The 22,562-nt window shown below is 36.8% G+C and overlaps 1 protein-coding gene across 1 annotated transcript in view; it reads left to right on the forward strand.

Moving 5' to 3' along the window:
- The first annotated feature begins 736 nt into the window (after positions 1-736).
- The window catches only part of BBS7 (Bardet-Biedl syndrome 7), a 38,979-nt gene continuing 17,153 nt past the window's right edge, over positions 737-22,562 (forward strand). The window contains exons 1-11 of the mRNA NM_001191346.3: positions 737-890; positions 3,638-3,703; positions 6,241-6,303; positions 7,828-8,003; positions 9,248-9,434; positions 12,533-12,605; positions 13,028-13,144; positions 14,465-14,595; positions 18,321-18,405; positions 19,160-19,262; positions 22,265-22,457. Coding sequence (NP_001178275.2) covers positions 855-890; positions 3,638-3,703; positions 6,241-6,303; positions 7,828-8,003; positions 9,248-9,434; positions 12,533-12,605; positions 13,028-13,144; positions 14,465-14,595; positions 18,321-18,405; positions 19,160-19,262; positions 22,265-22,457 — 1,230 coding nt within the window. The 5' untranslated portion in view covers positions 737-854. The remainder of the gene's footprint in view (positions 891-3,637; positions 3,704-6,240; positions 6,304-7,827; positions 8,004-9,247; positions 9,435-12,532; positions 12,606-13,027; positions 13,145-14,464; positions 14,596-18,320; positions 18,406-19,159; positions 19,263-22,264; positions 22,458-22,562) is intronic.

The raw sequence follows: 22,562 nt of genomic DNA on the forward strand, positions 1-22,562 counted from the left end.
TAGTCAAGGCTATGGTTTTTCCTGTGGTCATGTATGGATGTGAGAGTTGGACTATAAAGAAGCTGAGCACTGAAGAATCAATGCTTTTGAACTGTGGTGTTGGAGAAGACTCTTGAGAGTCCCTTGGACTGCAAGGAGATCCAACCAGTCCATCCTAAAGGAGATCAGTCCCGGGTGTTCATTGGAAGGACTGATGTTGAAGCTGAAACTCCAATACTTTGGCCACCTCATGCGAAGAGCTGACTCATTTGAAAAGACTCTGATGCTGGGAGGGATTGGGGGCAGGAGGAGAAGGGGACCACAGAGGATGAGATGGTTGGATGGCATCACTGACTCGATGGACATGGGTTTGGGTGAACTCCGGGAATTGGTGATGGACAGGGAGGAGCCTTTCCAGTGGCGGTGAAAGAGGTCAGTGGCGGTAAAAGAGGTCAGAATCTACCCTGGCTTCAAGTCAGTGCTCCACACACAAAGACAAAGACTTGGGGCTCAGGGTAGTAGTGGCATCGTAGCTCTTCTGCGTCTTGGTCTCCCTGGAAACCACTCCTCTCAGGGCTCCTGAACCCCGCCCTCCTTCCCTCTCCGCCTCTCATTGGAGCGGGTTCAGTCAGTGGGCGGTCTGTCGGGAGGTGGGCGGGGCTTCACGCCCTCCAGAGCCAACTCGCAGGAACGTCCTGACGTCACTCAGGACGCCGCTGCCCTGACGCTTCGCCTTTGCAACCCCCACTGAACTCACAGTAGCTGGCGTTACCCCTCAAAGGCGTCGCTAGCAGTTTCCCCTGAGGCCTGGGATACCACACTCTTTGACCCACCTAGCCTGGCCTGGCGCTGTCCGCCGCCTCCGTGCCGCTGTTATGGATCTGAATCTAAACCGAGCGGATTATTTGCAGGTAAACCTGAGGGGTTGGGGCGGACGCTGCGCGAGATGAGCCCCGCTCTAAGAGAGGATTCGATCCTTCCACTGCCGTTTGTTGGGGTCTGTGGGAGCCGAGCGGCGAAGGAGTGGGTGTGAGTGGAGCCCTCCAGACGCCTTCCGCACAGGCTTGCCATCGGGGCTGGTCCGCCGGCATTTGGGAAGAAGGAGAACCGCCCCCCCGCCCCCTCCCCGACCCCGCCTCGGAGTGCCGGCGTCCTGAAGATGCTCCGAGTGTCCTGACGCGATCCGGGATTCCTCCCCAAGGCCCTTCTCCTCCCCTCTGGCTGCAGCTTCCTCCCCTCTGGCTGCAGCTACCTGTGGGCTTCAAACTCCTGACTCTCCTTCTCTACTCAGTCTCGTGTCCCTCGGGCCAGACACTTATTTCGTACTGTGAGCTGGACCTGGCTACCAGGATCGTAATAAAAGCAATGGTAGCCGTTTTCGAGGTCTGGTTTATTCTCAGTTTCCCTTTTGTGCATATATTGTATTGTTGTTCGTCGCTCAGTCGTGTCAGATTCTTTGGGACCCCATGGACTGCATGCAACACGCCAGGCTTCCCTGTCCTTCACTGTCTCCTAGAGCTTACTCAAACCCATGTCCCAACCATCTCATCCTCAGTCATCCCCTTCTCCTGCCCTCAGTTTTTCCCAGCATTAGGGTCTTTTCCAGTGAGTCAGCTCTTAGCATCAGGTGGCCAAAGTATTGGAACTTCAGATATATTTTCCTTCACAAAAATTCTCAAAGTCGCTACGTGACGATCAAAGGGATTCAAAGAAGGTAGTTTTCATAATAGCCAAACTGATGCAGTTCCTATTTGAAACAAAGTCTCTTAGCACTTAGCAGCAGCAGCAGCAGCAGCTCTTTCTGTTACACCACCCTGCCTCTCAGTATTTCAGCCCTAGACTTTCCCTCTTCTCCATCCCCTTTCCCAGTAATCCTCTTTTGGCTAATGGTACAAATGTTTATCCTGCCACTTTACTTGAGACTTATGCCAGATACTTCCCGTTCAGTTCAGCTCAGTCGTGTCTGACTCTTTGCGACCCCATGAATCGCAGCATGCCAGGCCTCCCTGTCCATCACCAACTCCTGGAGTTCACACAGACTCACGTGCATCGAGTCGGTGATGCCATCCAGCCATCTCATCCTCTGTCATCCCCTTCTCCTCCTGCCCCCAATCCCTCCCAGCATCAGGGTCTTTTCAAATGAGTCAGCTCTTCGCATGAGGTGGCCAAAGTATTGGAGTTTCAGCTTCAACATCAGTCCTTCCAGTGAACACCCAGGACTGGTCTCCTTTAGGATAAACTGGTTGGATCTCCTTGCAGTCCAAGGGACTCTCAAGAGTCTTCTCCAACACCACAGTTCAAAAACATCAATTCTTCAGCGCTCAGGTTTCTTCACAGTCCAACTCTCACATCCATACATGACCACTGGAAAAACCATAGCCTTGACTAGATGGACTTTTGTTGGCCAAGTAGTATTTCTGCTTTTTAATATGCTATCTAGGTTGGTCATAACTTTCCTTCCAAGGAGTGTCTTTTAATTTCATGGCTGCAATCACCATCTGCAGTGATTTTGGAGCCCCAAAAAATAAAGTCTGACACTGTTTCCACTGTTTCCCCATCTATTTCCCATGAAGTGATGGGACCAGATGCCATGATCTTAGGTTTCTGAATGTTGAGCTGTAAGCCAACTTTTTCACTCTCATCTTTCACTTTCATCAAGAGGCTTTTTAGTTCTTCTTCACTTTCTGCTGTAAGGGTGGTGTTATCTGCATATCTGAGGTTATTGATATTTCTCCCAGCAATCTTGATTCCAGCTTGTGTGTCTTCCATCCCAGTGTTTCTTATGATCCCACCTTAATATCTTCCATATCCATCTGGTCATCACATTTTGCTGTTTCTGTCTCTGAAGTATCTGTTGAATCTGTCACGTTTTCTCCCTCCATCTCTGTTATCCCCAGTTCAGTCCTCATCTCTTGGATAATAGCCTCCATCCTCCTCTCCCTCCAACCCATACTTCACAACACTGGCTAGACTGATGTTTCAAAAATACAAATCTAAGTAGATTAGTTTAAACTTTAACACTATTCCATAGAATACAGAATAACAGGATAGATCTGTATGTACAATATGTAAATTCTTTCATGGTCTATTGTCTCTATTTCTCTCCCTTTGGTCTCATTCTCTTCCCCCAACCATGCCTAACTACTGACATTTCTCTGCTGAGCAAACCATGCTGTTTTCATCTTCTGTACCTTTTGTAAAAAATCTTCATCATCAGTTAGATTGGATGTCATTGTCATCAGCATGTTGGTGTCTTAGCAAAAATCTTCTCTGTTCCATTTTCAATAATAATCTATTTCTAAAGATTTTTCATTACAAACTCTTCTTTAACAGCCGTATGAAGTTGTAAGAAAAGGCCTCTAGATATAATTTTTTTGTGTGAAGTACCTTGCCAGTAATGTCACATAATTATATTTGACTTGACAACTTTATAGCATGAATTTTACTGTTTTTGATTGTTTCCTATATTCTGACTTTTGTGGCATATTTCATTAGAAAATAAATTCACTGCTGATAACAATTATTTCATATCACTAATTGCAATTACAAAACTAAGGCTTACTATGATTAGAATCTGCTGGTCCTTTTAATCTTTGAGGTATAACTTCAAATTAATGTATTAGAAAACATTAACTAGGCAGCTGATGTGTTTCCTTAGGTGGGAGTGACCTCTCAGAAGACTATGAAGCTACTTCCTGCCTCAAAACATAGAGCCACACAAAAGGTAATGTAGAGATACTGATGCCTCCATATCTCTAGCTCTTACAGAGGAAAGGTTTATATGCCCTTCTTTATTAATAAGTTTTTTTTTTTTTTGGACTTCAGATTTTAATTCAAACTAACCAACTTATAAAGACATTTTTTTTTAAAAATCATAGAAATTTGAACACAGATTTATGATTAGACCATTTAAGAAATTATTACTTGTGATAATATATTGTGATTATGGTTTTCTTCAGGGGTACACATCTGAAATATTTAGAGGTGAAATGATCTGATGTCTGGGATTTGCTTTGGTCTAGTAGCTAAGACTCTGTGCTCCCAATGCAGGGGGCCTGTGTTCGATCCCTAGCTGGGGAACTGGATCGCACATGCTGCAACAAAGAGTCTTATGTCCCAATGAAGATTGAAGATCTTGTGTGCTGCAACTAAGACCTGGAGCAGCCAAATAAATAAATAAGTTTTTAAAATACTCCATGGGATATGACAAATCAAACACTATTGGGAAAACACTTGATAATTGGAAAACTGGGTGATGGGTTTTTATTTTAATTTCAAAGCTAAAGTGGAAATGGATTTCTGTTAATTTGAACAGAGGTTGGAATACCAAGGGACACTTATATACAGTAATTTTCTTGTACATTATAAGTATCATGTACAATCAGTAAATAGTATTAGCAAACTAGTTGAAAACTATGTTCCATTTTTCTGGGAATAATTTTCCCTGAGTGTACTTGTGCATACCAGATTGTATATATGAAAAAAGAAATATAAAACACAATATGCTGTAGAGAAAATACTTTTTAAAAACTTTGTCATATTTTAAGAGTAATTTTTATTTTAAACTTTATATTTAACAAACAATATTGATTATTTTTATAGAAATATTAATCCTGCAATTTCTGTAAGACAGTATAATTTCTTAGTATACTAATGGGGTTCTTTAATAGCTGCAAAATAAATACAGTATTATCATATAATACATTTTATCAAGATAAACCAACAGATTTTTGATAATCATTTATTGTATTCAGTCTACTAAAGCAACACTTTTCAAACTTTTTGGTCTTAGGACTCATTTATAATATTTTTAAGATCATTTTATTTTGTTTATTTTTTATTGAAATATAGTTGGTGTATAATATTATGTAAGTCACAGGTATGCAATATAGTGATTAATAATTTTTAAACATTATATTCCATTTATAGTTATTATAACATATTGGCTCTGTTCTCTGTGTTGTACAGTATATCCTTGTACCTAATTTTATACATACTGGTTTGTATCTCTTAATCCCTACTCCTGTGTTGCCCCTTCTCCTTCCCTCTCCCAACTGGCAACCCCTGGCAGTTTGTTTTCTATATTTGTGACTCTGCTACTTTTTGTTATATTCACTAATTTGTTGTGTTTTCTAGATTCCACATACAAATGATATATGGTTTGTTTTTCTCTGTCTGACTTATTTCACTTAACATCATGCCCTCTAAGTTCATCCATGTTATTTGCAAATGGGAAATTTCATTCTTTTTTATGACTGAATAGTATTCTTTATCCATTCATCTGTTAATGGGCATTTATGTTGTTTCTATATCTTGGCAATTATAAACAGTGCCATGAACATTGGGGTGCATATATCTTTTTGAATTCATGTTTTTGGTTTTTTCAGATATATGCCCAGGAGTGGCATTTCTGGGTCATATAGTAGTTTTATTTTTAGTTTTTTGAGAAACCTCAATATTATTTTCTACAGTGACTGCACCAATTTATATTCCCACCAACAGAGTACAAGAGTTCCTTTTCTCCACATCTTTGTCAGCATTTGTTATTTATGTTATTTTTGATGATTGCCATTCTGACAGGTGTGAGGTGATATCATTGTGGTTTTGATTTGTATTTCTCTGATGATTAGGGATGTTAAGCATCTTTTCATGTCCCTGTTGGCTATTTGCATTTCCTCTTTGGAAAAATGTTTATTCAGGTCTTCTGCCCATTTTTCAATCAGGTTGTGTTTCTAATATTAAGCTGTATGAGCTGTTTATATATTAACCCCTTATTGCTCATATTATTTGCAAATACTTTCTCCCATTTGATAGATTTTCTTTTCTTTTTTTCTATGATTCCCTTTGCTATGCAAAAGTTTTTGTTTAGGTAAATCAACTATATTCAATAAAAATTAAAAAACAAAAAAAGCTTTTAAATATATCAAATAGGTCTGTCACAAACTTACTTTCGTAATGCTTTAAAAATTAATCTTACAACATTCTTATGCCCTGGTGACGGGGAAAAAGTCACCCTTGCCATATCCATCTGTATTCTTTTGTTCTCTTTACCTTGTAGGAAACCAGCTACTTTTGTTAACAACTCCCACAGGCTTCTCTTTTTCCCTTTCCTATAATTCTTTAGTGAATATTTTTTTGTAGGGCTGTCTTTACTAGGTTTTCTGATCTCTGTTTTTAAAATTATAATTTCTATATTGTGGATCTTGTTTCCCCATATAAGTTAATAACGTGTAATTTTAGATTCTCTTCAATCTGTTACAGGTGGTTGTTGGAGATCATGATGGCATAGTTATGTGCTTTGGCATGAAGAAGGGAGAAGCAGTGGTATGTGTATGTTTTGAATACTCCCAGGTTAAGCTTTTTCTAAAGCACAATGAAAAATGGGTTAAAGGAAGTAGTGATATGAAGTATGAGACTTCAGGCAGCATAAGAGTCATTTGTTAGCTGTTTGTAAAACATCTTTGACATTCTAAGGTGATATATTAGTTTTTTCTGCTTTGTAACAAATTACCTCAAATTTAGGGGCTAACAATGAAACACGTTTATTATCTCGCAGAGGCAGGAATCCAGCCTTGAGGCCTCATGTGGCTGCAACATAGATGTTAGCCAGGCTCAATTTCTTTCTGGAGCTCAGGGTCCTATTCCATGAGGCCAAAACTTGGCTGTTTGAAGAATTCAATTCTTTATTATTATTGAACTGAGATCCCCACTTTATTGCTGTCTATAAGCCCAGGCCTGCTTTCATCATTTGAGGCCCCCACACTTCCTTGCTGTGTGGTCTTCTCACAGGCCCTCTCACAACATGGCAACCTGCTTCTTCAGGCCAATGGAAAAATCTGTCCAGTCTGCTAAGATAGAGTCTTACATAACAGAGTGCAACCTGGAAATGACCATCGCATCACCTTTACCACTTAATATAGCCTAGTCAAGGAAGTGATTATTATATTATCATATTCATAGACTATAATTTAAAAGTGATAAGTCTGAGATGTGAACTCTTATCTTCATTATACCTTATATGGAATTTGCAAAAAGATGAAGCAGGTAAAAACTATCAGAAACTCAGTGTTTCCATTATTCATATATTCTTCCAGATATTTTGTTCTCTGTGTATAAAGTCATTGAGGGTGAAGGAAGAAACTGATGCCAATAATAAAATAGAAAGTAAGGAAAAAGAAATTAATAATGCAAATACTTCCAATTAAATAAAGAGAGATATGAAGTTATACACTCAGGTTTTCAGTAGATTCTGTAGTCCTTTGTTTATACTACTAAAATTTCTAAAATTGTAAGGGAACCATGAGAAATTACTTTTAAAAAGATGATTAAAATACTGGGGGAGGTAGCCATTTTTTTCTCCAGGGGATCTTCCCAACCCAGGGATCATACCCAGGTCTCCTGCATTGCAGACAGATTCTTAGCCAGCTGAGTCACAGGGAAGCCCATAAAAAGATGATTAAAGTGTAAAAACATGTCCATTGGAACCAGATGGGGAGTCTTGGTAAAGTGCAGATTCTCATTCAGTAGATCTACAGTTGAGCCTGAGGGTCTGAATTTCTAATAAGGAAAGTGATGCTGTTTTGCTGCTTAGTGAGCCATACTTTGAGTTGCAAGAATTTAGATTTTAATGATGTTATTGAAATATGTGGGGGAATAAACATAAAGTTTGAAGATATTTAGCAAAAAAATCCACAAGACGGTTGAAGTAAGCACATTTGTATCTACAGGTGTTCCTATACAGTAAAACTATAAACTTTTGTAAATTTAAAAGCACCACATTTTGTATGGTAAAGGAATATATTTGTAGTAAGTTTGTGTACTTAATTTTTCCCTTAACAATTTTTGCAGACAGTGTTCAAGACTTTACCTGGGCAGAAGATTGCAAGATTGGAACTAGGAGGGGCTCTTAATACACCCCAGGAGAAAATTTTTATTGCTGCAGGATCTGAAATTAGAGGCTTCACAAAGAGAGGAAAACAGTTCCTCTCTTTTGAAACAAACCTCACTGAAAGCATTAAAGCTATGTATGTTTATTCTCTCTTTTATTTTTACATGTCCATTACAATATTTTGGATAGGTAACAAACATCTGATTAAGTATCATATCTTAATAGGTTATCTAGGAAACAACTAAAAATACTTTATGAGTCAGAAATTGAATTTGACCTGGAATCAATATATAATCAATTGGTTATTGAAATCTTTTCAAGACATTTATAGTATTTATATTCAGTTATGATTCATAACCAAAGTATAAAAGAAGTGAAAGAACTCCCCAGATATTTACATTCAAATAAATACCCTCTTTATGATCACAAGTGATGATAGCTATCTAGTGAAAATAATATATTAGTATATAATTTTTGTCAAATATTTTACCTCCCCCAATGAAAACTTGATTCATTCTAAGAATTAGAATATAATTATGATTATTTTCTAAATTTTATTAAATATAATTTTAAATGAACTTATTATTTCTTTTTTCAAGTTAAAATTCTAATGAAATCATTTTTTTCCACTATTTATTATTTAGTTTCAGGTAGATTCAATTTAGATAGCCTTATTCTATGTAGTGTGGTAGTAAGAAAGATATGGAGTAGGAAATGGCAACTCACTCACTCATTCCAGTATTCTTGCCTGGAAAGTTCCATGGACAGAGTAGCCTAGTGGGCTACAGTCCATGGGATTGCAAAGAGTCAGACACAACCGAATGGCTGAGCATGCAAGAAAGATAACTGGAGAGTTAAAGCTACCTGAGTTGCAATCCAGTCTACTGTCTACTGTGCATTTAGGCAAGTTACTTAACATTTTATTAATATTATTCCCCTTAAAAAGGGATAATTGTATAAACTAAGAATAATTGTTCCTAGTTTATAGAGTTATGAGGATTGAGCTAATATATTTAAGTCACTTAGGACAGTGCTTGGCACATAGTACACATTAAAAAAAAACCTACTTTTTGATATATTAATTGTCCAGGTGTAGACAGGTGAATTACCGTTATCCTATCTTTGTTTATAGTTTTTCTGAACTCAATTTTTGAGAAGTCCTGAGGCCTTAAGAACCTCATTTTCAGCTTTCAAAATCATGGCTATACCAAAAGGCTAGAATAAGTATGGGAAATGAAAACAAACAGTGTTCTCTGAGTCTATGATAAAATGATAGTAAACTGTAAATAAATAAACTTTTCATCTCTGAAAATAATTCAGGAGTTTCCTATGCTTATTTTTAAAAATGTGGATGTCTTAAATTACTTTTCATACTCTCAGGCACATATCTGGCTCAGACCTTTTTCTCAGTGCAAGTTACATCTATAACCATTATTGTGACTGCAAAGACCAACATTATTACCTTTCTGGGGACAAAATCAATGACGTCATCTGCCTTCCAGTGGAAAGACTACTTCGTGAAGTACCGGTGTTGGCCTGCCAGGACAGAGTACTCCGAGTTTTACAGGTTACTGTTATTTACATTTTTATAGTTTTTCATAATTTAGGTATGTAAATATTGATGAAGAATGTATAATTGAGATAAATTACTTTAGTGACCACTACCACTTTAAATATCTTAAAATTATATCTGAAAATTTTTTAGTGTTTTACTTGGACCTTATTTTTTTTTTTTTTACTTGAGGCAAATGTGTTGAAATCTTTAGCAAGTTTTTAGAGAGGCATATATGGAAAAAAGGACACTTTTCTCCCCTTCACCCCATACATGATATCTGAGTTAGTTTAATTAGAATGTAGTACTTTTGCTACATTTACTTCCCCACTTTTATTTTTTTTTTCCTGTCTATCACCCTCAGTTCAGGTCAGTCTCTCAGTCATCTTTGCGACCCCATGGACTGCAGCACACCAGGCTTCCCTGTCCATCACCAACTCCCGGAGCTTGCTCAAACTCATGTCCATCAAATCAGTGACGTCTTCTGTCATTCCCTTCTCCTCCTGCCTTCAATCTTGCCCAGTGTCAGAGTTTTTTCTAATGAGTCAGTTCTTTGCCTCAGGTGATCAAAGTATTGGAGTTTCAATTTCAGCATCAGTCCTTCTAGTGAATATTTAGGACTGATTTCCTTTAGGATGGACTAGCTTGATCTCCTTGCAGTCCAAGGGACTCCCAAGAGTCTTCACCAACACCACAGTTCGAAAGCATCAATTCTTTGGCACTCACCTTTCTTTATGGTTTGACTCTCACATCCATACATGACTACTAGAAAAACGATAGCTTTGACTATACGGACCTTTGTCAACAAAGTAATGTCTCTGCTTTTCAATATGTTGTCTAGGTTGTTCATAGCTTTTCTTCCAGGGAGCAAGCATCTTTTAATTTCATAGCTGCAGTCACCATCTGCAGTGATTTTGGAGCCCAAAAAAAATAAAGTCAGCCACTGTTTCACCATCTGTTTGCCATGAAGTGATGGGACCGGATGCCATGATCTTAATTTTCTGAATGTTTCTATCACCCTTCCCTCTCCCCAAAAATCAAACTAAAAGAGGAAGTTGGATTGGGGAGAAGGTGTTAGGCTTTAACAAGGGAGAGTTGAGATCAAGATTGTATCATTTGAGTTTATCCAGCATTTATGACAATATGTTGAACAGAATAAGCACTCAGTAAATATTTGAAAAATTATTTATTATCTTTATATTTCTATTAAAAACTGTGATTGGCTAAAGCAACTACTTAAGGCCATTGTTATTAATAATACTAGTTACAACTGTCTTCTTGAAAGTGACTTTTTTTTTTGACCCTGCTGTGCAGCTTGTGGGATGTTAGTTCCCCTGACCAAGGATTGAACTCAGACCCTTGGCAGTGAAAGTGCAATGTCCTAACCACTGGAGCACCAAAGAATTCCGAAAGTGACGTTCACACTCTCTCTCACACACACATACACACACACCCAGGACCCATAAAATAAAGTTCAAATGTAAATGACAAAAATATAATATAAGTTTAAATGTAAATGGATGAATTATTGTATCAAAATTTAGGATGATGATAGTGCAATTGAACAAAAAGTATAGCTATTTATTCTGTACTACCAGATGGCCATTTCTTAGCATCAGCCCCCCTTTTTTAAAATTAATTTTTATTGATGTTTATTTGCTTTATGATGTTGTGCTAGTTTCTGCTGTACAGCAAAATGAATCAGCTGTATGTTTAGACATCAGTTCTTTTTTTTCCCCTATGGGTGACTAAGGTAATGTTCGAGATTCTCTCTAGGAGCATGAATGATTGATCTCTCCCCTAGCCTGTGCTCCCCAGTATGAGTTGTTTGAGTAAGGCTTTTAATAGGAGCTGACTCACATCCATTTAGAAATTGACCTGACTGAATTCTAGGACCCTGCTTTGTTTAACCAGTGACACGTGTGCTTACTGTGGAAAGTAAAAACTTGAAGTCTTTCCTCTGACCTGCACACTTCTTACCTACTTCCCCTCTGCTTCTGTATGCAATCCATTACCCCAAAGGTAGCCTTTTTAAAACAGTTTGTGTTTATATAGTTATAGTTTTGTGTTTGTATAGTTAGATACAGATACCTGTGAATACTTAATGTTATTCTAAATAAAGTATAAAGCATATGACTCATATATTCTATATGTATTTAAAATTTTTAAACAAAATGGTATATCAGATTTACTGTAATTTTGCAAATGTTTCTTCATTGAGAGATTTATCGTATTTTTTCTATGTGAATTTAATACTTCTATCTCATTCTTTAACAGCTTCACAAATACCATGCACCAAATTAAAGCATTATAAGTGACAAAATTGAAAAAAAGACAGAATTTAACTTGTTTTCTTATCTAAATAGCAGGGAATTCTGCGTCTTACTAGAGTGGGTTTTGGAGATACAGAATTTTCCTTAGGAAGTAGCTTTGAGTCTGTTTGAATGTGCCCCAAGTTAGGACAGAAGAAAAAGCTTGTTCCTAGAAAGTTTTGATAGGGAAATTTACCAGTGTCAAGTTTTCATGCAAAGTACCTAAAATGAAAATTATTCAAAGTGGAGAATATTTGAAATACTTATTTCCTTGCTCTTTTATATTTATATATATATATATATATATTGGAGAAGGCAATGGCACCCCACTCCAGTACTCTTGCCTGGAAAATCCCATGGATGGAGGAACCTGGTAGGCTGCAGTCCATGGGGTCGCTAAGTCGGACATGCCTGAGCGACTTCACTTTCACCTTTTGCTTTCATGCATTGGAGAAGAAAATGGCAACCAGTCCAGTGTTCTTTCCTGGAGAATCCCAGGAATGGGGGAGCCTGGTGGGCTGCCATCTATGGGGTCGCCAAAGTCGGACATGACTGAAGTGACTTGGCAATATGTATATATATATATATATATATATATATATATGTATGTATGTATATATATGTAAAATGAGTCAACGTGCAAGTTTGCTAACAAAAGTTAATATTCACAATCTGTTTTTTTTCCCAATAGTTCTATTCTAGAGTTCTTTATATGAATATTGATGTTATCTATGAATCCTTTTATTATCAGTATTTCAATTTGTATTCTGTTTTAGTTTTAAAATACTTGTTCTCCTTCAGGGATCTGATGTGACGTATGAAATTGAAGTTCCTGGCCCACCTACTGTTTTAGCCCTACACAATGGAAATGGCGGTAATGAGGATTTAATTTTTGACAATCAAATAATGTTATGTTATTTAAGTTTAGATGTTTCAGGGTTTTAATCATTTAACTATATATTAAGTGAAAATGGGAAACTGTAAAAAGAACTTGAACTGAAATAGAGAAAGTTGTCTTCTAACTTGCCAGTAGCTAACAGTAATGAGTCACTGAACTTGACTTTTCAGTTTCCTCATCTCAAGATTACTTGATGAGGAAACCATCTCTTATAGTTATAAAATTCTGTGAATGTATAACCATCTTTCTAAAATAAGTAAATTAATTAAAATCTGTCTTTTCATTATATTTTAAATGAGATTTTATATGAAAGCCAATATATAGGAAAGTATTTTAATTTTAAAGGAATAGTGTGAGCTGTGAGATAACTATAATATGTTGACTTTAACTGTAACTAGGTGACTCTGGAGAAGACCTTTTGTTTGGAACGTCAGATGGAAAACTTGGGCTTATTCAGATCACTACATCCAAACCAATACACAAGTGGGAAATTCGAAATGAGAAAAAGAGGGGAGGTATGTTTTTTATGTAACTCAGATTCTGAATTTTAGTGATTATTGAATAAAATAGCCTGGGAATTCCGTGGCAGTCCAGTGGTTAGGACTCCATGCTTTCACTTCCAAGAGCATGAATTTGATCCTGGTCGGAGAACTAAGACCCTGCCTGCTGCATGGTGCTTGGCCACAGAGACAGATAGATAAATAGACCAACCTGCATTGTATAGTTCATCCTGTTTCCTTTATCCGTAAGGCAGAGCAGACCTAGCAATTTACAGAGCCACCTCATGTGTATTTACTATTTGTTTATTTAGCAGGTCTATCAGTTTTGCTGTAACTTTTTAAGGTAAGATGTACTAACGGGGCTTCCCAGGTGGCTCAGTGGTAAAGGATCCACCTGTGAATGCAGGAAACATAAGAGATACTGATTCAATCTGTGGATCAGGATGATCCCCTGGAGTAGGATGTGGCAACCCACTCTGGTATTCTTGCCTGGAAAATCCCATGGACAGAAGAGACTGGTGGGCTACAGTCCAAGGGGTCAGAAAGAGTCAGACACGACTACTGAGAACACACAGGATATACTAATAGTAATTTGGGATGGATAGGCTTTTATGGGCTAACGTTTATCTATAACATCAATCTCGGCTCAAATCCAGTTTTCATTGTTTGCTGTAGGGAATTAATTGGAATTTGGGAGTACTTGGTATGAGTCAAAGAAGTACAGTGAGATCAAAGAATATTCCTTTTTTGTAAGGAATTTATACCTTTCTAAGGGGAATTTTTATCTGACTTGGTAAATTTGGATGGCTCTTTATAAGTACAGCATGAAATCTGATTTATGAGAAAATATGTTAACAATGCAAAACATTTAAGGGAAAAAAATGTCTGGGAAGAGGGAAAAATAAAGGCAGAGAACTTGAGGCAGAGGTAAATTCTATTCATTTGAGGAGCAGAAGGAAGACCAGTGTGGCTAAATATGGCATGAAATGAAGTCAGAGGTAGGCTATGGCCAAGTCATGTAGGTCCTTGGGAGCCTTGGTAAAGGGTTTGAATTTTAGTCTAGGTGCAGTGGGGAGTCATTGGAAAACTGTAAGTGGTAATATGATGTGATCTAATTTACCAAAACTAAAACAAAAACACTCCATAGAGAGTGGATTTGCCAGGAAACAGGTTGAAATTAAGGACAGGGAATTGAATTAGGAAGTTATTGCCATAGTTGTAATTTACTGTTTTTTTTTTTTTCTCTACTCTGATATATAGATTTTTTTTCATTCATAGTATATTTGACTGCAATATCAGTATTATTGCTAATTTATCACTTACCTTTTTTTAAAGGTATTTTGTGTGTTGACAGCTTTGACATTGTGGGTGATGGGGTTAAAGATTTACTTGTTGGAAGAGATGATGGAATGGTGGAAGTATATGGTTTTGATAATGCCAATGAGCCTGTTCTACGATTTGATCATGTAAGTTCATTTTTAAGAAGACTATATATGTTTATCATTCATCAAACAATTATAGAAATGGCTGACAGTCTGTGTTTTATTAAATGATTATGTTAGAACCTTGTGTTTGGCTTAAAATATTGCTGCTTTGATATTATCAAAATCTTGTCTAGACTGCTCTTATGTTTGAATAATAGATATTGCCCTCAAGCTGAACAATGAATTACTTTTTAATTTGATTTCTAAATATTCTATATCTAAATTATTAAATATTTTACCTTAGTTTCTATAATGCATAATATATTATAGGAGTAACCTTTATATGTTTGGGTAACATAAATGAGATTGTGTTGTTTTAAAGTAATAAGATTTGGAGAATAAACTTCATATTGTTGAGATGATATAAAAAATATCCTTAAACAGAGAGAGCAAAGTAGCAATTTCACTTTTAGTCACCCAAGGTCTACTGTATAAGAAATACTAGATAAGAGTAATTTTTAGCTGACAAATTTTAAGCATAATTAGGCTTCTTTATCCCAAGGTATTGAGTCACATGGAGAAGCATTCTCGCATAAACTGAATCTTTCATTTTCATGAAGTGGTGTTCTCCTGTCCAGGGATTTCCCTCTTCTGCCTCATGCATGATGTGTTGAGGCTGTTTAAAAACAACAAATAGTCACAACTCAGTATCAACTTTTCTTTCGTTGTCTGGTTTCTCTAATTGTGGTAGAAGTTCTCCCAGTACCTACTTTAATTGCATGTCAGTAAATACAGATGTTTTGACGCACAGATAAAGTATAGTATTATATAGATAATATGGGGATAAAAACATTGTACAACATATTTTCTAGATATATTTCATATTCATCTTATATAAAAAGTCACCTTGTTAATGATGCAAATAACAGTTTAGGCTTAAACATACATAATTGTCCTATGTTGGAGATCTCTTAGTTTTTCTCATTAACCCCTGGGAAACTTTCCTATTTAGACCTCAAATCTCCTCTTTGACTTCTTTTCCAAATGCCAGTAATGACATAGCATGTGTCCCCTCTGCCAGGTGTGGCACTAAGGATTCCTGTCTTTCAAGTCTTTCTTCTGTTTGTTTGATGACAGAGGTACTGCTTTCACATTATGTTAAAGCTGCAGATTTGTTATCTTGTCTTCATTCCTGATGTCACTCACTTTGTTGTCTTTCTAATCAGGAGAAGTCGTCTTATTTGACACAGTCTGGATTGACAGTTGGTTAATCAAAAAAGTTAAGGAGCAGATCATAAAAAGATAATATACGTATACCTTAAACATTGCATTTAAAAATATTTTTTAGTTAATTTATTTTTGGCTGCACTGGGTCTTCGTCGCCATATGCAGGCTTTCTCCAGTTGCAGCGAGTGGGGGCTACTCTCTAGTTGGGGTGTGTGGGCTTCTCACTGTGGTGGCTTCCCTTGTTGCAGAACGTGGGTCTAAGTGTGCAGGCTTCAGTAGTTGTGGGGTGTGGGCTCAGGGATTGTGGCGCAAGGGCTTAGATGCTCCATAGCATGTGGAGTCCTCCTGGGGCAGGAATCAAACCTGTGTCCCCTGCATTGGCAGGTAGACTCACAACCACTGGACCACCTGGGGAATCCTAAACATCACATTTTAACTTAAATTTATGTATTTACTCACCAACATTTTGAACCATGACCAAGGTCTTTTTTTGTGAATTCCCCTAATTAGTATTCTATGTTGTTACTTACATAAAATATGTCTATACTGTATTGCCTAGGATCTCTTGTTTTATGGTTTGTGACTGGTTTTACAAAATATAAGTTGAATTAACTAATTCTACAACTCTAGGTCTTTTATAAAAAGATAACTTGAATTACATAAAGTAAATGAATTTCATTAAAATGTTGTATTGGCAAAAAAATGTAGAAATTACAGTTTTTTTAATTTTCTAACTGTTCCTGAGTACAGTAGGTTAAATAAGGTACTTCTAAGTGAGGAGAGAGTAAGTTATAATTAATAATCACTTGAGGGGGTTTCCCTGTTGCTCCAGTGGTTAACAATCCGCCTGCTAACGCGGGGGACATGTGTTCGATCCCTGCTCCAGGAAGACCTCATATGCCTCGGAGCAGCTCAGCCCATGAGCCGCAACTGCTGAAGCCGGTGTGCCTCCAGCCTGTGTGCCTCCAGCCTGTGCTCCGCAACAAGGGAAGCCCCTCCCCGCAGGGATAGCCCCCGCCCACCAACAAAGGGCAGCCCCCATTCTCCACAATTAGAGGAAGCCCACAAGCGGCAGCAGAGACCCAGCTGCCACCAAAAATAAACAGATAAAAGAAGAGAAGGGAGGGACGGCGGGAAGGTGGAAGGCAGAGAACAAAGGAAGATGGCTGAAAACAGTAACATAATGAAATAATAAAAATATAATCCTTATAATATTGGTGATAAGAGAATTTCCTAAGCAAGATAAAAAAACTTCAGAAGTCAGAAAGCAAAGACTAAAAGTTAAATAATTTAAATATAGTAATGATGAAAATCTGAAAGTTGAAAAATGTACACAGGAATGGATGCAGTTTTTTTTTTTTTCAGAATTAACTTTAGCAGGAACATGTACAAAAAAGTTCAAAGAGTTCTAGTGTATATATTAAGTACACTGGGACACTCATTAAAAATGCACTTAGACTTCCCTGGCAGTCCAGTGGTTAGGACTCTATGCTTCTATTGTGGGGGGCATGGGTTCAATCTCTGGTAAGCGAACTAAGATCCTACAAGCCATACAGCATGCCCAAAGGAAAAGAAAAATGCACTTATGAACCTAACTGTATGCAGATATTTAATCAAACCTCTGTTACTTGAATCCCTCAGGTAATTAGCTCAGGAACAGCTAAGATAGTCTGATTTGCGGAATAGCTCAGTGATTTGCCTTCTACAGGGAGGGTGAAGATGGCTAGCATTTTTAATGCTAGTGTCCATTCCCTCTACCTTCTCCTTTAGAACAATGGTTTTGGGCTTTGCCTAGTAAGAGTTACCTAGCAGAGCTGCTGGGTTGCCAGCCCATTTTTTTTCTTAATGAAAGAGAATAGATTAGAATATATCAGAGTACAATACTTAAGCCTTTTAAGTTATTCCTGTTGTTGTATATGTTCATATGTGAAGTATACCAGATTGCAGTATAAAACTTATTGATTACTTTTCAAATAGCTTGAAAGCCACTGACCTAGAGTATTTGTTAAAAACAGATTCCTGGTTGACTCATCCAAGTAATTATTGTCAGACAAGTTTGGGAAGTATTTCTTTAAAGAGATATAAACTCCTGAAAAACAGGGTTTCTCTCCATAATAGCAAATTCCCTAGAGGTCCCATGTTAGCTATCATTTTCTTTATTCTTCTAAGAAGCTGCTTGGAGAAAACACATGAGAGGTGGTCTGTGGAATTCAGATAATAAACTAAATGTGTTAAGAGTTTTGCTTATGTAATGTTTTTCTAAAAAGAATTTACTTCTTTATATAAATAAATGATCTTTGCTTATTAATAACTACTGCAGCTGAGTGGTACACACAGATATATGAGTCATTTTCAGTCTCCTTTCCTCATATTGAAAAACACTGGAATTTCTGGCCACTTGTGCAGGATTTTCACCTTTCCAATCTCAGAAGTATTCAATAAAAATATATTGAATGTTGGGAGATAGGAAAATAAGTTTTGTAGCTTATTTAACTTTGTGAAATTTTATTGATGAAGTGCTTGATTTAAATTCATTGTAGACGTTGTCTGAGAGTGTCACATCAATCCAGGGTGGTTGTGTAGGGAAAGATGGCTATGACGAAATCGTGGTATCCACATACTCAGGTAAGGTAAATGAAAATCGTAATAGCTAGTTGAAAGAATCAATCTAAAAAATATAAATTTGATAAATTGCTTTTAAAAATATATAAATTTGATAAAGTGCTTTTGATTTTTTTTTAAGTTTATTAGTAACTAACCCTTACCTATAGCATTAAAAGCTTTATTGGTTAAAAATAAGAAAGAAAGGAGTGTTATTGATTTATAAAATAATTTCTTTATTAATGCTTTTTAAAAGTGTTTAGTATATCTCTAGTATCTTTGAAAATTAAATGATATCCTTTGACTTAAAAATTATTATTTACTGAAATTTAGTTTGTTTTGTTACTATGTACATTTCTTATAAAACTTACTTTCTTTTGAGTTGGTCATTTTTGTATTTTCACAATAGTTATATGAGATTTTAACTTTCCATGAAAGTAATTTTTGAAAGACAACTCTTACTCATCAGCTCTTTTTTGCATTTGCTAGACTATGTTGACTTATTTCATCCCTGAAAACTAAAGTTATAAATTAAGAAGTAAAGGATTTCTTTAATTGCAGTATTACAGTATTTCAAGCAAAGCAAAAATGGTATCTGAAGTAATTTCCTTATAGTTTGAATATCTTCCAGCTTGATTTCTTTTTGTTTTGCTTATGCTTTTTTGAAAAATAATAAGTCCAAAACTAAATGAGGTTGATGTTGGTGGACAAAGGGGCATGCATTTTGGGTTTAACACTGGCAGCACTTAATGGTGTACGATTTAATTCATCTCTACAGGCTGGATTACAGGTCTGACCACAGAGCCTGTTCATAAGGAAAGTGGACCAGGAGAAGAACTAAAATTTAATCAGGAGATGCAGAATAAAATTTCTTCTTTACGGTAATTTTGGATTTTGGTTTGCCTTTTTTTTTTTTTCATTTCATGAAGTATGTGATTGTTGTTTTTTTTTCTTACTTATTGGTACCGTATATTTTACTGGAAGAAATTATATAATTAATTAGTTTATCACCTTTTTAAGTGAAAGTTTATCAGTTTGAGAACATTAGCAGTAAGTGCTGATTAATATTTGGAGTTAGAAATATACTTTTTATGTGTTTTTTTCTATGTTGATTTTTTCTTAGATCAAAAATCTAAGAAAAATCTAAGAATATGTTTTTGCATTTGTCTATTATAGTGTTTTTTTTAATAGACATTAGAAAGTAGCCAATATAGATGGCTCTATTCCTCATTAATTCTAATATTCACTGCTATTGTGGACCTTTCTGAATCTATAGCTTTGGCTTATAAGTTTTCTTACTGGAAATGAGTAATGTTAACTCCTTTAGACACAAGGATCACTTTCACGGCCTGTTCAGTTTGACAAGTCCTATGACAAGGGCCTCAAGGAAAATTGCTTCATACAGTGAAGAAGTAGGAGTTGCTGAAACTTTTTTTTTTAATTTTTTTACTTTACAATATTGTATTGGTTTTGCCATACATTGACATGAATCCACCACGGGTGTACATATGTTCCCCATCCTGAACCCCCTCCCACCTCCCTTCCCATCCCATCCCTCTGGGTCATCCCAGTGCACCAGCCCCAAGCACCCTATATCATCAAACCTGGACTGGTGATTCGTTTCACATGTGATAATTTACATGTTTCAATGCCATTCTCCCGTATCATCCCACCCTCGCCTTCTCCCAGAGTCCAAAAGACTGTTCTATACATCTGTGTCTCTTTTGCTGTCTCGCATACAGGCTTATCGTTACCATCTTTCTAAATTCCATATATATGCATTAGTATACTGTATTGGTGTTTTTCTTTCTGGCTTACTTCACTCTGTATAATAGGCTCCAGTTTCATCCACCTCATTAGAACTGATTCAAATGTATTCTTTTTAATGGCTGAGTAATACTCCATTGTGTATATGTATGACAGCTTTCTTATCCATTCATCTGGTGATGGACATCTAGGTTGCTTCCATGTCCTGGCCATTATAAACAGTGCTGCGATGAACATTGGGGTACACGTGTCTCTTTCAATTCTGGTTTCCTCAGTGTGTATGCCCAGCAGTGGGATCGCTGGGTCATATAGCAGTTCTATTTCCAGTTTTTTAAGGAATCTCCACACTGTTCTCCATAGTGGCTGTACTAGTTTGAATTCCCACCAACAGTGTAAGAGGGTTCCCTTTTCTCCACACCCTCTCCAGCATTTATTGCTTGTAGACTTTTGGATAGCAGCCATTCTGACTGGCGTGAGATGGTACCTCATCATGGTTTTGATTTGCATTTCTCTGGTAATGAGTGATGTTGAGCATCTTTTTCATGTGTTTGTTAGCCATCTGTATGTCGTCTTTGGAGAAATGTCTGTTTAGTTCTTTGGCCCACTTTTTGATTGGGTCATTTATTTTACTGGAATTGAGCTGCAGGAGTTGCTTGTATATTTTTGAGATTAATTTTTTGTCCGTTGCTTCATTTGCTATTATTTTCTCCTATTCTGAAGGCTGTCTTTTCACCTTGCTTATAGTTTCCTTTGTTGTGCAAGAAGCTTTTAATTTTAATTAGGTCCCATTTGTTTATTTTTGCTTTTATTTCCAATATTCTGGGAGGTGGGTCATAGAGGATCCTGCTGTGATTTATGTTGGAGAGTGTTTTACCTGGGTTTTCCTCTAGGAGCTTTATAGTTTCTGGTCTTACCTTTAGATCTTTAATCCATTTTGAGTTTATTTTTGTGTATGGTGTTAGAAAGTGATCTAGTTTCATTCTTTTACAAGTAGTTGACGAGTTTTCCCAGCACCGCTTGTTAAAGAGATTGTCTTTTCTCCATTGTATATTCTTGCCTCCTTTGTCAAAGATAAGGTGTCCATAGGTGGTGCAACTTTTAATGATTATTCTCCTTACTTCAGCCCTTGCCAACTTCTTGGGGGAGTGAAAATCAATCTGTTTTTGGTGGTAGTTGCTACAGAAGTTTTGAGGCAACAAATTGCCACAAGTACTAGTTCACTAAAGCCACACCACCAGTTCACCACAAACCAGTTCACCAGAGTCACTAGGAGAGAAAGCTCTAATGTTCTTCAGTAAGGATACCAAGTAGAGTTAATGAATTGCTATCTTATGCCCTCAGTACTATACCTTATATTTATAACTAAGTCAACCCCTTCCTGATTTCGCTGGAATGTATGCTTATGAGAAGGTTATGTCTGTTTTGTTCATAGAGTCACTCAGTAAATATTTCTTGAGTGAATGAATCTTTTCCTTGGTTAATTGCACAAATCTCTTCCAAGATTCTTCCCAGACTTTCCCTCTAAACTTGAGGTAGCTAAACCTCATATTGTGCTCTCCCAGTTACTGTTTCCTTCGTTTGCATTTGACCTTTCCCTTTAACTGGAGCAACTCAAAGCAGTGCCTGCACAGTTCAGTCTCCAGCACTTGGTGGAACTCAGCTGGCTTATGATTATCGTTGATACTCTGCAGTCTTTGTTGTCTGTCTACTCTAATGTTTTTCTGAAAGGTACATGTTTATTGATTTCACACATTTTGTTCCTTCTCATTAAATCTAAGTTATTCTACCCCAGAACAATCAGTTTGTCTTCTGATTAGTACTACATGTAACTGAAGCCAGACTCATGTGTATTTGCAGCTTGCCTTGATTCTTACAACTCTTTATTAATATTGCTGGTATGGGGCTGAGAAGATATTTTAGTTTTTAGATTATAGATAGATAATATGGAACCAGTTGGTCAGTGATAGAAGCAAAAATTTTGTTTCTATTTCTGTTACAGTTCAAATGCAACCAATTAAAAAATCCATTTTGCAGAAGTAAATGTCTGTCAAATTTTTGTAAACATTCTGAGGACCTCAAATGGTTATAGGTGACGAAGTTCTATATTTTCCTCTAGGAGTGAATTGGAACAGCTGCAGTATAAAGTGCTACAGGAGAGAGAGAAATATCAACAGTCTTCTCAGTCAAGCAAAGCAAAATCAGCAGTACCTTCATTTAGTGTAAATGACAAGTTTACATTAAATAAAGATGATGCCAGCTACAGCCTTATCTTAGAGGTGCAGACAGCGATAGATAATGTCTTAATACAGGTAAGTAAAATGCATAATTTCTTTGTTTTATGACTGGATCTATTTTAGTGTCCACTATTTATTTTGGACACTTTTAGTTTTAGACAGTGATTTTAAACATTTATC

Source organism: Bos taurus, chromosome 6 (genome assembly GCF_002263795.3).
Source record: "Bos taurus isolate L1 Dominette 01449 registration number 42190680 breed Hereford chromosome 6, ARS-UCD2.0, whole genome shotgun sequence".
NCBI lineage: Eukaryota > Metazoa > Chordata > Mammalia > Artiodactyla > Bovidae > Bos > Bos taurus.